The 14,878-nt window shown below is 34.4% G+C and overlaps 1 protein-coding gene across 1 annotated transcript; it reads left to right on the top strand.

Moving 5' to 3' along the window:
• The first annotated feature begins 8,098 nt into the window (after positions 1–8,098).
• LOC114398729 (protein ALP1-like) lies at positions 8,099–9,411 on the top strand. Its single transcript, XM_028360891.1, has 4 exons — positions 8,099–8,335; positions 8,414–8,639; positions 8,711–9,183; positions 9,403–9,411. Exons 1-4 carry the CDS (start codon positions 8,144–8,146, stop codon positions 9,409–9,411), a joined length of 900 nt encoding a protein of 299 aa, XP_028216692.1. The 5' UTR covers positions 8,099–8,143.
• The last annotated feature ends 5,467 nt before the right edge of the window (positions 9,412–14,878 follow it).

Below are 14,878 nucleotides of genomic sequence, written 5' to 3'. Positions count from 1 at the left end.
TATGTGTGAAAATAAAATAAATGAGACAACGACGGGTTTTGGATGAGACCATCTTTGTTTTTAAAACTAAATAAGTAAATAATTAAGTCATCACTATCCGATAATACACCGCACATGCTCATCACTACTTCAGAAACCCTTCATTGTGCCGATAAAGGTGTTCTATAAGATGAGCCTCTAGTTCCCGCTGTTCACCTAAGACTCGTCTTGCCGTGGCTTGACTATAGCTGCTGTCGTTCACACCGGTGTGTCACAGTACGTCGCGCCCTGTCCTCACTGTCACGACTTGCGACTTTGTGTCAGGGTCTTTATTCGGTAAGCTTTCCCTTGCTCTTAGTGTTACATTGTGCTGTACTTAGGGATTCATAGTCTTACATTTAGACTGGTATTAATCCTCATTATGTTGGAGTTTCTTCACTATTATAATGGAGATGGGTGGTGCCTGACAATGTTAATAAGTCCACTGCATGCAATAAGTCAATAACGTAAATCATAGGAACCCAACCCCTTTGAGTATGCAAGTGTCGAAACACTAATATCATCCTTTTTCAATATATCCCACGTTTTCTGTTGACCCACTGCGTGATAATTATGAAGTAGTAGGTGCCACAATGGTTTAATTTTCAATTGATTCTTCCATGTGTGGGAATACATGGGTTTTATTTGATTTTGCCACTTGTTGCTCTTGGTACTCACTCTTTGTTCTTTAACCCCACTTGTGAGAATCAATGTGGTTCTTGCTGATGTGATATTGTTTCATAGATTTTCAAATTGAATAAGATTTTATCTAGGGTTTTACTTTATCTTGTTCCTTCTTGGGAAAGATGGGTATTGTGTTTTAGTTTAATTTCCAAAGTGTTTTTGGGAGCTGTGACATTTTGTAGCTGATTTCGTTGAATTTAACATAAGAAATGCTTTGAATATTTCTTTTTTTGTACATGGAAGATCTAATCACCAAACTCTTGAATTTCAGATTGTCGTTCTGGCATTGGCAAAGTCACCAAAAATTTGTTAATAAGATACTTCAATGAGGTTCACTATGGCATGACGAGACGCAAGTGAGGGAGATAATAGAGAAGAGGAGTGTGATGGTGTGGGGACTCTGATGCAACAATGTATGGTGAATCTAATTTGGAAATCCCTTTGATCATCAAAAGAGAAAGAGAAGAGAAGAAAATGGGAAGAGGGAAGTTGCCAAAAATCACTCCGGTAGCTAAGCACGGTGGAGCATCGCTGTTTATGATAGGGATGGTAAACTTCCACTTTTTGTATTCTTTTTTTCCTTCTTCTTCCTCTCTCATTTATTCTATTTACTATTTTTTTTACTTGGGGTTTTGATTTGCAAGGTGCCCGATAGGGAGATTTGTGTGCATTTCAATGACTTAATTTTACTACTGTAAATTTGTTTTGGTTTCTATTTGAGGTTATGTTACACATTATTTCTATTTTGGATTGATGATTTTTCTACTTTGGAACATTACCAGTTCATCAAGCTCACAATTATTTGATTGATAATGATGGAAGCTTGCTTGTGGAGCTTCTATGGAAGCTGGATCTTTGAGCTTCAATGAGGTCCTTCAATGGTGATTTTCCATCATGGAGATGCAGCGGAAGGCAAAGGAGAAGAGGAGAGGGGAGACACCATCCACTAGGGAATAAGCCATGGAAGAAGGAGCTTCACCACCAAGAATGTGCCTTGGATAAGAAGCTTGAAGAGGATGCTTTAATGGAGGAAAAGAAAGAGAGAAGAGGGGAGCATGAAATTGAAGGAATAAAAGAGGGAGAGAAGTGGAACTTTGAAGTGTGTCTCATAAGACTTTCATTCATCAAAGTTACAACAAGTGTTACATATGCTTCTATTTATAGACTAGGTAGCTTCCTTGAGAAGCTTTCTTGAGAAAAATTCCTTGAGAAGCTTCTTTGAGAAAACTTCCTTGAGAAGCTAGAGCTTAGCTATACACACCCCTCTAATAACTAAGCTCACCTCCTTGAGAAGCTTCCTTGAGAAGATTCCTAAAGAAGCTAAAGCTTAGCTACACACACCTCTCTAATAGCTAAGTTCACCTCCTTTAGATGAGAAGCTAGAGCTCAGCTACACACCCCCTATAATAGCTAAGCTCACCCCCATGACAAAATACATGAAAATACAAAAAAAGTCCCTACTACAAAGACTACTCAAAATGCCCTGAAATACAAGGCTAAAACCATATACTACTAGAATGGCCAAAATACAAGGCCCAAAAGAAGAAAAAAATCTATTCTAATATTTACAAAGAAGAGTAGATCCAACCTTGACCCATGGGCTCAAAAATCTAGCATGAGGTTCATGAGAATCCTAAGGTCTTCTTTAGCAACTCTAGCCCAATTTTCTTGGAGTCTTCTATCAAATACCCTTGGGGGGTAGGATTGCATCATCCCCTCCACCTTGGAAAGGATTTGACCTCAAATCCTGAGGTTCTTCATACTCTGGGCTCCTTCCCTCTATACCTGTAAAAAGAATAAAAACATATGTATTAGTGGTGTTGGGTATGTTAGAGTAGGGTAAGGTCTGAAAACCCCTTTCATGGACATCTTCCTATAAGGGAACATGGTTCCTCACCAACTCAATGAGTGGTGCTACAAGTATAGAAAAATATGGGACAAACCTTTTGTAAAAGTTTGTTAAGTCATGGCAGCTCCAGATTTCCCTTATACTTGGTGGAGAGGGTTAATCAGGAATGACCTTTATTCTCTTACCCTGTGTTTGGATGGGGAAATTTAACCATGTAAAGTATTTTAATAGAGATATTAAATTGCCTTTCAATAATCTAATATGTTTGGATGGGGTATTTTAAAAGTAATTAAAATGCTGTCATTTTTACAAAGTATTTTAATATACTAATTTGAGAGAATTTGAAATTCTCATTAAAAAGCAAAGAAATTAAAATTCCCGTATCTCTCTCAGCACACACCACGCGCTCTCTCTCTCATCTCACACTGCAGACCACGAGCTCTCTCTCCCTCCCAGCACACCATCACAAGCTCTCTCTCTTTCCCTCTCAGCAGCGTCACGAGCTACCACTCCCTCTTCGTGGCTTTTCTTCCTCTCGCTGGTAAGTTCCTCTCTCCTTCGTTATCTCTGTTTTTTTTTCTTTTTTCAAGTTTATGTTTGTTTGATTTTGATTTCATTTTTGTAGTTATAAGGGTTGCTTGATTTTTTTTATTTATGTTTCATTTTCTATTTTGTTTCCGTGATTTTGATATGTTGGTGGGTGTGAATTGAATGGATTTGGAGTTGAGATAGATTGTGAGCACCATATGTTTGTGAATATGCATCAAAGAGAAATAGAGAAACAAATCTATTTAAATTTCTTGAACTGTATGATTTTCTGGGGGTTCAAGGGAATTGGTTTATTTGGCATTTTGGTTATTTGTTGATGGGGTTCAAGGGATTATTTAGGCTTAGAGACAACTTCAAAACCTGTGGGGATGTGAGTTACCTTGAGTGGAGAGTGTTTCTTGCAAAATGACAAGAGCATCGAACCCAAGAACTCTAGAACTGAATCAGCAGGTTTGGAGCTTTCAAGCACCAACATCTCTACAAATCAAGTGGAATTTAAACCGATTCAAATGCCTGTCAGTGCCAACTTTAAACTTTTAGCAAAAAAATAAAAAAGGAATGCAATGGCTTTAAAAAACATAATAGTTATACCTCACATGTAGCAATAAAATGAAACCAGTTACATAATATACATGTAAAAATGTAGTAAGCAAGTGGAAATCCTCCCCCAAAATACCAATACACAAACATAGTTTGATACAAATAGTCCAAACCCATGCCCAAAGGCATAAGCATCATTGTTATTAACAACAACTACACAAATTCAAATGTCCAAAACCACCATCCATATATATGGCACAGTACCAGATTGCAGAATATATAGTGGACCTTGTTTGGATAAGCTTTTCTATAAGCACTAATAGGAGAAGAAAATTAAAAAGAAAATGCTTCTCCATAAGCTAATGAGTAGAAGCTTTCTCATATTACTTCTCCAAAAGCTAATTTTTAACCTATGCATAAACTAGTTTTAGTTTATGAACTAGTTTTAGTTTATGGAGAAGCTTATTTCATTTTTTCTTTTATTTTCTTCTCTCATAAGTATTTATGGAGAGATTTATCCAAACAAAAATACCATGAAGAACATAAAATTAGTCAGCTTAACCTCAAAAGTACAAAGAAGGTTAAGTCAATTCATAAACTATCATTATGTTGTAACACTTACAATTTGTGTACAAAGAAGGTTAAGTCAATTCATAAACTACAGCAGTTAAATCATCTCCCCCGTATATATGTTTGACTTTGAATGCCACATTCCGGTCCATGCAATGAGTGAGCCTCTTTGTGATGTTGGAGTTTATTCCCAGCCAATGGCATGAAGCTCGATCAGGTTGGTAATTTGACTACAGCATCCATTCACTAGCAATGGCAACTCGCTGACACTAATATATTCTGCCTATATGACTTACTTGCGCAGAAGAGCAAATAACTTCTCTAGCTTTAACCAAAGAATCAGTCCCTAGTTTGCTTAGCTACTCCATTTGTTTTGCTGTTTCTGGCTTCGCATGAGATCCAATAATATTCTTATCTCATCTCTTAGTCGGGTTTGGAATTATTCAACTATTATTTTACCTAGTGTATTTTGATTTGCAAACTTCTCATCCTTTTCTCTCAACATTGCTGCTACTTACACTCAACCTCTTAGGTGAGACGCTTCAAATAATAATTTTGTAATTTTGTTCCAGACTGGGATCGAAGTTTAATATCCATAGCTCATTGCCTCGACTCAAAACATTAATTGGACTTAGTCTAACATGCTAAGTGTTGACTGAAGTCCACACCACTAACCATCCATGCGTAAGATTTCTACAATTGTGAAGACTAAAACACACAACTATAAAATGAAAAAACTGAAAAAGGTGTAAGGGTAAAAGAATATGCTAAAACTGAATGAATGAATAAATAAATAGGTTTTAAGCAATGCTGGAATAACAAGTAACAATGTTAACTATTCAATTGGCAGATGTAGAGCTTTCTACTAACTCGTAAATGAGTTTTCCACCTTCAGAAAAGTAGAATATGACTATAAATATATCTAAAATGAAACACATGTACGTGTTTCCAGTTTTCAAGTGCATAGATACACAGTCGAAATTTTTGTGACTTACTATGACAGAAGAATTAAAGGCTTAATTAAGATGTTACATCCAACAGAAAAAGTTATATCACTAGTAAAATATGCATGCAAATGCAATCTAAAAACACCATCACATGAATGAGTTCAAAACTTTCCAAATTTAAAAGAAAAAAGTAGTTGCAACAAACATTTTGACTGACTCCTAGTATTGATAACCCAAATTCTGAATAAAATTTTCAGGTTTGCAATTGACAATTGCAAAACAAAAAAAGAATCAAATGAATGCAATGGAACTATCTACCTTTTTGTGATACCTGTTAATTGTTATTGTACTTAAATATTTTTTATTTATCTATATGTTTGAACTGTAATTTTGGAGTTGGGACCTTTTCCATCAGGTTATCGATTCCCTAATTTTCAAAATTACTTTTTTGCCCGTGTGTCATGTGCTGTTGTTCCCATTTCTTATGTGTATTTTATTTTATTTTTGTTTGTCCTGAATATGCTAATTCTTATTTGCTTGCGTCCACTGTTCTATTGGATATCTACATGTTATATTATTTGAAAAAAATGTGCACGATCTCCTTTGTTTCACTCATGAAGTTAAAGGTTGAATTTCTTGTGCATGTGATGGTATCCTCTAATGAAATCTTTTTGCAGGGCTAGGATCTTGGTTTACTCCGCATGTCATTATGGTGAACGCTGGAGAGGTATCTAATTAATCTTACAAAATAATATGAAATGCGTGGGCTAAGTTGTTTTCATTGGAATGACTGTTGTGTGTTGTCTTTTATTTTCTACATAACTTATGCTCTCTTTTATTTACATTCCTTGATGCATGCTTCTTATTAATACTCCTATATTTTAATTGTAGTAATTTGGTTTGCTTTGATAAATATTGTTGTTTGTGAACGTGATATTGTGATCCATTAATTTTTCACTCGCTTCTTTTTTGTGAACGTGATATTGTGATCCATTAGAAAGGATCCAGGAAGCAACAACCTATATATATGTGATCTTTTTATCAACATGTGATCTTTTTTGTTTTCTAAATTCAAACTTTTCTAAATTTTGTTGTATGGATGCCTTGATGTTGCAACAAGTAATGCCAAATTCAAATTTAGTGTATGCATCATGCGTGTACTAAAAATTTCATTTAATACTGTATTCATTTTCTCTGCCTTCCAATTATATACTGTATTATATTTGACAGAGGAAGCATTTAAGTTGTTAATTGATTAATTAACCATACTCATAGGGTCTATGTATAAAGAAACACACTATTGCAGAGTCACATTAAAACTCATTTATTTATATTGAAAAAGTAGACGACTTGGGTTCTGTGGGAGAAATCCTAATGCCCCATTGGCCCTCCATTTCACAACCTTGTCTCCAAAATATCTCAAATTAAACAAGAAATTGCCAACTTCCCAAGGAAAAAAGAAGAGAAATTTACCATCTATCCTTTCTAAATGAATTGTACACTTTCTTTTATTAGCAAAAAACTATCCACGCATTTTGAATCCAATCTCTGAGAAACATTTTAATGTCTCCTCAATCATTTTTCACATCATATTCATATCCTATTTGTGACCACAAACCCTGCCCCCTTTCACGGAAAAAAAAAACAAAGAGAAAAAAGATAGAGATCATTTCTATCATCCTCCATGTACAAAGATCTCCCTGCCTTCATTATCATGGCTGTGTACATTCAAAATTCAGCCACGAAAACAACCTGTGCATTCAGGTGAGCTCCCTTGGTCATAGCCACAGAAAGAGTGGTCCGTGAATCAAACCGTCAACCACAAGCTCTCCAACTCCAAACAATGGATTCTTCTTTCAGCTATTTTCTGGACATTCAGATCAAAACTCTCCCATCATGTTAATGTTTGAACCTTTTTCCACTTACTATTACCAGTCTTCAATGAATATTCTACCCACAAAATCCCGGAACCTTTTTGAGTAAAGCTTTGGATCAACAATTGAGATTGATGAAGGGTCAACCTGTAAAGACTTGTAAGCATGCTCCAGTTTCTTGCTGATATCGTAATCTTGCAAAATGTCAATAATCCCACAATATATAACAACATCGTAGGTTTCCCCGCTGCAACAAGGGGTGTATTGATCAAAATCACTCCTCCGAGCCATGCGCTCTGCTCTCGCAGGCATATTGGCTCCTAACCTAATCAATGATTTCCTGAAAAATGAAGAAATATGTATAAGACAGAGTATATAGAAGAAATTCTGAATCGACAAAAATGTAGAGATAGTATGAAAAACATCCAAGTTGAAAAACCAACATGGACCAGAGGAAATAATAACCAGGCTAATATTAAATTAAGAACACTAAATTCTTTTAAAAGAGATTAGGACCACCCCTCAAACAACTTCTACTATATTCCCAACTACTCAAAGATAATTCAAACTACTTGCAAAGTTACAATTATTATCATGAATGTCATCAATCCAGAGGAACAAGACATGGTTTAATAGTATCATTGTTTTTAGTTGATCATCTTTGTATTGCACTAATATCATTGTTTTACATCTTTTACCTAGATATTTGTTTTAAATCTCCAAATAATATATGCACATATTATCTTATATCATTATCATGCAGTTTGGATTGAGAAGAAATGGATCATAGCATAGTTGACACTGCAATGACTTCAAGAAAACGTAAAAGAGAAGAGTATAAGAAGATAATCTTATTAGCTGCTGCTTGTGTTGTTCATATGGTCATTGGTGTAGTGACATGGTATCATAATAACTATTTTGTTAAGGAACCAACCCGTAATTGGGAACTAGAACGTCACTGCTTCCTTAATTGTCTTTATAGAGGAATAAATAAAGATTGCATTGAACAATTGAGGCTTAGTAAAAATGCATTTTTTAACCTTTGTAGAATTTTAGAAGAAAAGGGTGGATTAGTAAGAACAAGAAATGTTCCAACAACTGAAGCAGTAGCAATGTTTTTACATATCCTTGCTCACAACCTAAAATATAGGGTAGTGCAATTTAGTTATTGTAGATCTAAAGAAACCATAAGTAGGCAATTCAATGATGTCTTGAGAGCGGTAATGAAAGTGAGCAAAGACTATTTGAATTTTCAACCCTGTACTTTAGAAGGTGCGGAAGCAAACAAGTGGAGATGGTTTGAGGTAAGTTTATCAATTGTTAGGAGAAATTAGTTAATTATAAAAATTTCTTAGAATCTAAAAAAATTGTCTTGTTTGTAGAGATGTATTGGAGCACTTGATGGGACTCATATTCCGGTTACAGTTTCTCCTGATGAGAAACCTAGATATCGTAATAGAAAGGGTGATGTCTCTACAAATGTGTTAGCTGCTTGTGGTCCAGATTTAAGGTTTATTTATGTGTTACCTGGGTGGGAAGGGTCTGCAGGAGATTCTCGAGTATTACGAGATGCATTACGTCGTCAAAACAAACTTGAAATTCCAACTGGTAATATTTCTTAGAAATAATTTTTTTTTTGGTCTAGTTTAAGTCTATGTTTGTTATTTTAAACATTGTAGGTAAGTATTTTCTTGTGGATGCGGGATATACCAATGGTCCGGGATTTTTAGCACCATATCGAGGGACTAGATATCATCTCAATGAGTGGATTGGAAACACCCCTCAAAGTTACAAGGAGTTATTTAATCTTCGTCATGCAATTGCCCGAAATGCAATAGAAAGGTCATTTGGGATCTTGAAAAAAAAATGGAGTATATTAAGAACTCCTTCATTTTTTTATATAAAGACACAAATAAGAGTTATCAATGCTTGTTTTGTGTTACACAATTTCATAAGAGACGAACAACAAACTGATCAACTTTTAGAAGTTCAAGACTTAGAATTTTTATCTGTTGTTGATGAAGAGTTAGTCCATCAATCAAGGGAAGAAGTTCAAAATAATGTCATAGATGATATCGCAACTATTCAAGCTACCGAGGAATGGACAAGATTTCGAGATACATTAGCTATGAATATGTTTGCTAACTATCAGGTTAGGAGAAACTTTGCTTAGGGATAGTTCTTTTTTAAATGTAATTTGCTATTGCTGACAAACTTTGTGTGCTTTGTTACTATTGTACTTTTCTATTGAAGATAGAGTTTTATGTACTTTGCTATTGCATAAAAACTTTGCTTGAAATATTTTCTATGATTGTGCAGTGGACTAGTCAAATGAATAAAGTAGGTCATATCTACTATTTGTTATGTGCAGGTTGAATAAGTGACATTAACTTCAATGGAGTCATCTAATGAAAAAATGACAGACAAAAGAAAAGTTTTAGGAAAAAATAATGAGGAAACAAGAAGTTATTTTACATGGAATTTGGAAATGGAACATGTATTGGCTGATGTACTTAGAGATCAAAGGAATTTGGGCAACAAGGGTGACAGAGGTTGGAAAAGGTCAGCATTGAATGCTGCAGCCGCAGTGTTATCTACAAGCTTCAATGTTAATGTCACATCAGATAATGTCAAAAACCGTATCAAATTATGGAGATCGTGGTATGGTATTGTAAGTGACATCCTTGGCCAGAGTGGATTTGATTGGGATGGCACTAAGTACATGATCACAGTTGAGAATGAAAATGCTTGGAATGAATATTGCACTGTAAGTATTCTTTAATATGTTGCTATTTGTTATTCAAAGTAGATTGGATTTGACTTTTTCTTTGTTTTCCAGTTGCATAAATCGGCTAAACCGTTTCGATTCAAGGTGCTTCAAAATTGGGATGATATAGTGAATTTGTGTGCTAAAGATAAAGGCACCGATTATGGAGCTAAAACTGCTATGGATGTTGATGAAGCGGTGAGTAGAGAAACAAATGAAGTGGAATTCATGGGGTTAGGTGCTACGGCCATAGATTTAGAAGAACCAAGCTCTAATACAAAAGGAAAAAGACAAGGTTCGACTTCTTCTGGCACACATCCTCACAAGAGAAAGATGGGAGAAAAAGAAGGAATAGTAGCTTCTTTGGATAAAATGGCGAACTCTTTTAACCGAATGGTGGAAAAAATGGATGGTAAAGTTGATGATGAAGATATTCAAGAAGTATTACGTGAGGCAGCTTTGATACCAGATTTTAATAGACAACAATGGGCTAAAGCTATTAAATGGTTAGCTGACGATCCAAAGCAGTTAGCTATTGTGAAAACCCTTCCAATTCACCAAAAGACAGATTATGTTTTAACACATCTTGGAGAATGAAACTTGGTGAGTAACCTTTTGTCTACATTTCCAATTTCAATTTTCAAATTATAAATTTGTGTCTTTTTTATGCCTAATTGAGCTCATATTTTCACTATAGTTATTTGTCTTTCCTCTTGTGACTTATATTATCTTGTTTCTTCTCCCCTAAATGGCAGCATTAGATGTTAATTATTCAGGTTCCTCGACCTTTTACACTTGATGATGAATGAAGATTATGGAATAAAGAACGTTGTTTTTTTTTTAATTTGGACCTTGTAATTCTTGTTTAAGATCTTTGTTTGGAACTTGATTAATTAGGACCTTATAATGCTTGTGTTGATTCGTGTTTATGCGTTGGTGCGTTATTAACAATTTGAATTTTCTTCCCGTACGAACAATGAAATTAATATCATTTGAATTTTGTACGAGATAATTGTCCTTAAATTACATAATTACTTAATTTTAATATGTTTTTTAAAATTATTGCAAGACTAGGTAATTAATTTTTTAAACAAGAATAAAGAATTACATATCATTCATCTTTTAATTTTGCAGTATTGTTTAATCCAAGTTTTTTTGTGTTACTACAAAAATATTGTATAAGATTCAAAATTGTTTAGCATTAAAATTATTTTGATTATTTAATTATTGAGTATTAAGAAATTTATTATTATATATTTTATAACATTAAATTTATTTTGAATATTTAACTATTTAAAAAATGACTCATGTTTATTTTCATTCAATATTGAAATTTTAATTTTTAAATAAATATTTAAAAATGAAAATTTGAATTTCATTGAAATTGAATTACTTTATCCAAACAAGGAAATTAAAATACAAGAAATTGAATTGCCTCATCCAAACAAAATATTTACAAAATGAAAGGAATTTAAATCAAGGCAATCAAAATGCTGTAAATTTGAATTTCCTAGAAATCTTTAAATTCCTCATCCAAACACATAGTTAGGGTCCGTGGGAACCACTTGATCACTTTTTAAAAATTAAGGAAAGTAATGCAATAAAACATACCTTTTTTTGGATTTTCATGTTGATTATTCCCACAAAAAAGTATGACAAACCTAAGGTGTCCCATATGAGCACCTAAGTTTGTATTAAAACCAAAAATAAGAACAAACCTACCTAATGAGTCCCTATGTACATGAATCATGAAGATGTTGGGTGCATGACTGATTTTACAAAAGAGGGTTGCAACACTCAACACATTCATCATATCACTTATTTTAGGGATTTGGTGCCTAATAATACCTATTTTGGGCACCAACAAAGCACAAGGATTTAAGCTCTTACGAACCAAACCCTCATCCGACAACTCCTTTACTTGAGGAATAACCTCAAGCCCAAGAGGTGTGGCAGTGCTAACAAGTGTCTTTTTACAAAGGAGAAGATGTGAAGGTTGTCTAAGAGGGGAGGTTTCCTTAATATTTGTCTTTATTTCAAAATGACTTTCCTTCTTAGCTAACCTCTTGGAGGAGACACTTACCTCCTTACACTCCTCCTTAACCATTAAAGGTTGTCCTTCTTCTTGGGGGTAGATTTCTTCACTAGATTCTTCCCCTTTTGCTTCTTCACTTTCACTAGAGGAAGGTGAAGTAGCAGCCTCATCTTGGCTACTATAAATGTCTTGGCCCCTCATAATCATGGTTTTCTTGGTGGGGCATTGAGAAGTAATGTGCCCTCTTTCAAGACATTTAAAGCACTTTATAGAGCTAGTCTTCTCTTGCATACTAGCCTTAAGGGGTTACTTTTCTATTGTTTTCTCCTTATCATCTTTGGGCTTAGAAGGTGTCACCTCTAAGATGCCTTGACCTTGGTCTTTATTTGGATAAGAGTAAGAGCCATAAGATTTTGAAGTAGACTTCTTTTTAAGTTGTTGCTCTACCCTTATTTCCCAATCTAAGTTAGCCTCTACATTGTCCTTCCCATGGAAGTATGGGAGGTTAATGTTAACCTCTTGAGGCTTTCTTTCCTTTTCTCTCCAATGGGAGTGAGGTCTAAGATTTGCCCTATGCCTTCCTTCATAATAGTCACGAAGTTCTTCACTTAGGCTCTTGCAAGTGTATGACAACTATAGGAGGCATTTTTTTTTCTTTTCATTTCTTTCATTATTTTTCTTCTTTCTTCCTCTCTTATTTTCTTTCTTTCATCTTGATTTATTCCTTCCACTCATTTTTTCCTTTTTCTTTTCTCTCTTGTTTTTCTTTCCATAACTTGAGGGAACTCAACTCATCTAAGATTCTAGATAGAGGGTCGTTATGACTAGTACCCTCACCATTAACACTAATTGAATGATGACTCATGTTGGTTCCTAAGTTATGGTTCTTTCTTGTTGGGGGTTTGAAAACAAAAGGTAAAAGAAACTATGGTTGAAACTAGCCAAAATAATCACTTAAAGAGGTGTGAAAGATAAGGTAAAAACTAATTGGTAAAAGGTAAACTATCTAGGCGGTTTGACAATGGAAGGTAAAGGAAATAAGCTATGAAAGTAAGCATGAAATGTAAACTAGGTGAATCCTAAGAGTGTTTGGATGACCACATTTAAGGTTCCCAACAAAACACTCACAATCCTAAGGGAAAATTTCCTAAAATTATTACACACAAAGGGAAGTAGGGTGACCTATTGGAGGCTCCCAACTTACTTCCAATGAAAGGTCTTTTTGTTACAAACATTGAAAGCAATGAAAGTAAGTAAATTATCAATTACAAAATTGAAAAAAGGTCCTCAATTTTGGTGATTTTTCTCTCTTTGGTTATTCACTCAATTTTGAGTGCTTCTTATTCCAATAACTCTTAAGGTGGTTGACCCCTTGCTTCTTGACCCAAATTCTTCAAGGGATGGCATAAATCCTCCTTTCCAATTCCCCTATATGGCAACTCACAAACAAGGAAACAAAGAGACAAGCAATAACCAAAGACAAAAAAAAATGGAATGAAAGCTAAACCAATGGAGTTTTAACAAGACAATTTTTCAAGGATTATTCAACAATTAAAGCAATGAAAAGGACATAGAAGCAAGCTAGGACTCAAAGAGAAACTTAGAATGGCTCTAGAGTAGAGTGTAAAAAACTTGAAAAAAAAGACTCAACAAACCTCTAGCTTTGACACTTGTTTTCACACTAATTTTCAATTGAAATTTAGGAACTAAGATTGGTATAAAATAGGCACCAATTATAGAATCAATTTTGAGCCATAACAACAAGCACACTTCCCTTTCACTTTTTTTTCCTGGATACTGATTTTTCTGCCAACTTGTGTGATTTTTATTATTTTTTCCTTTTATCCAAATCACTTGGTTATTTTTTTTATAACTTTTTTCCAGATGTCTAGAAACTTCAGTATACATTTCAGCTCAAAATTCGAAGTAACCAATTCTCAGTAATTTATACAAGTTTGTATGTCCAAGTTGTCAGCACCAGTGATTTCAGACTTCAAATTTTTTTTAGCATGGAATATTGATTGCCTTGGGCTTACTTTCAACCTTCCTATTTGTGTTGAACTCACTAGGCTTGTTTGCCACAGTTTTAGGAGTTCAATATTCACTTAGAATCAAAATTTCAGCCAGCAATTCATTCACCAAAACTCAAATTCACAATAGACACAATCATAAGGAAACCTAAAAGTTCAAGAAAAGGATCACAATCAAAGACTCTCTAAGAATTTTGCATGAACATGTTAAGGACTAATTAACATGCAAAGATTTGACTCAAATCAAATAATTGGCTAAAATAATTTCATACACTCATGAACAAATGAGTTAGACAAAGAAACAAGAAAAATAAAATTCAGCTCAACATAAGAAATCTTATGTGACAAGTTTCATGACTAGACATGACTTCTATGACAAAACTACAATAGGTGAACAAGTCACTCTAGATTTTTGAGGTTTTCTTCGACTTTAATGTTTTTTTTAAGAATTTTATGGTTTAGGTTTCAGCAACAAAAAATAACAAGAAAAAACTCAAAGGAACCTAAACTGAACACAATTCATGGTTCAAGAACAAGAACAAGAAATTTGAACCATAGAAAATCAAATCTAGCTTCTATAGCAAGTTTAATCAGTGGAAACTCTAAAGAATCATGCTAAAAACATTTAGCACAAGACATGTGAGGAGATACATTGAGAAAAATGAAGAAACAACAATGGAAGAGAAGGTAAAGCAAAAAAATTAATGGATGTTTAAGGAGCACCTACTTAAAGCTCTTGTGCTTTGATTACCACTTGATGGAAGCTTGCTTGTGGAGCTTCTATGGAGGCTGGATCTTTGAGCTTCAATGAGGTCCTTCAATGGTGATTTTACACCATGGAGATGCAGCGGAAGGTAAAGGAGAAGAGGAGAGGGGAGACACCATCCACTAGGGAATAAGCCATGGAAGAAGGAGCTTCACTACCAAGAATGTGCCATGGATAAGAAGCTTGAAGAGGATGCTTTAATGGAGGAAAAGAAAGAGAGAAGGGGGGAGCATGAAATTGAAGGAATAA

Source organism: Glycine soja, chromosome 19 (assembly GCF_004193775.1).
Source record: "Glycine soja cultivar W05 chromosome 19, ASM419377v2, whole genome shotgun sequence".
NCBI classification, from domain to species: Eukaryota; Viridiplantae; Streptophyta; class Magnoliopsida; order Fabales; family Fabaceae; genus Glycine; species Glycine soja.
The sequence above is the reverse complement of the archived record's forward strand: the minus strand, read 5'-3'. Positions and strand labels throughout refer to the sequence as shown.